Consider the following 341-nt stretch of genomic DNA (forward strand, 5'->3'; position numbering starts at 1 on the left):
TTTGTCATCAACAGATTCCATTGCCTAATCAAAACCAGTGGTTCAAATCCGTGGACACATTCATCAGATATATATATCAACCAGATTGATAAAATCCCGAAGTCATGGTGAGGTTTTCAATTCCTTGTCCACCTTTTGTTGCCATGACTATGTATTCTCCATTTTTTTTTCTTTATTTTCTCTCTCAATATCCTCAGGAACATCAAACCGTTCATCTATTCTGTCCATGGAAAGGAAATGTGTACTAGTAAGTGTGATTTCATATATTTTCTTTATCTTCTTGCTTTGGTTTAATGTTAATCACTGTTTTCTTCCCCCCCCCCCTTCCATTTTCTATCTGG

At 36.1% G+C, this 341-nt stretch overlaps 1 protein-coding gene across 1 annotated transcript in view; it reads left to right on the top strand.

The window, feature by feature from the left end:
* The window catches only part of LOC119588740 (probable E3 ubiquitin-protein ligase HERC4), a gene marked incomplete in the record, with an annotated part of 34,030 nt that overhangs the window by 441 nt on the left and 33,248 nt on the right, over positions 1 to 341 (top strand). The window contains 1 exon segment of the mRNA XM_037937381.1: positions 198 to 247. Coding sequence (XP_037793309.1) covers positions 238 to 247 — 10 coding nt within the window.

Source organism: Penaeus monodon, chromosome 24 (genome assembly GCF_015228065.2).
Source record: "Penaeus monodon isolate SGIC_2016 chromosome 24, NSTDA_Pmon_1, whole genome shotgun sequence".
Classification (NCBI taxonomy): domain Eukaryota; kingdom Metazoa; phylum Arthropoda; class Malacostraca; order Decapoda; family Penaeidae; genus Penaeus; species Penaeus monodon.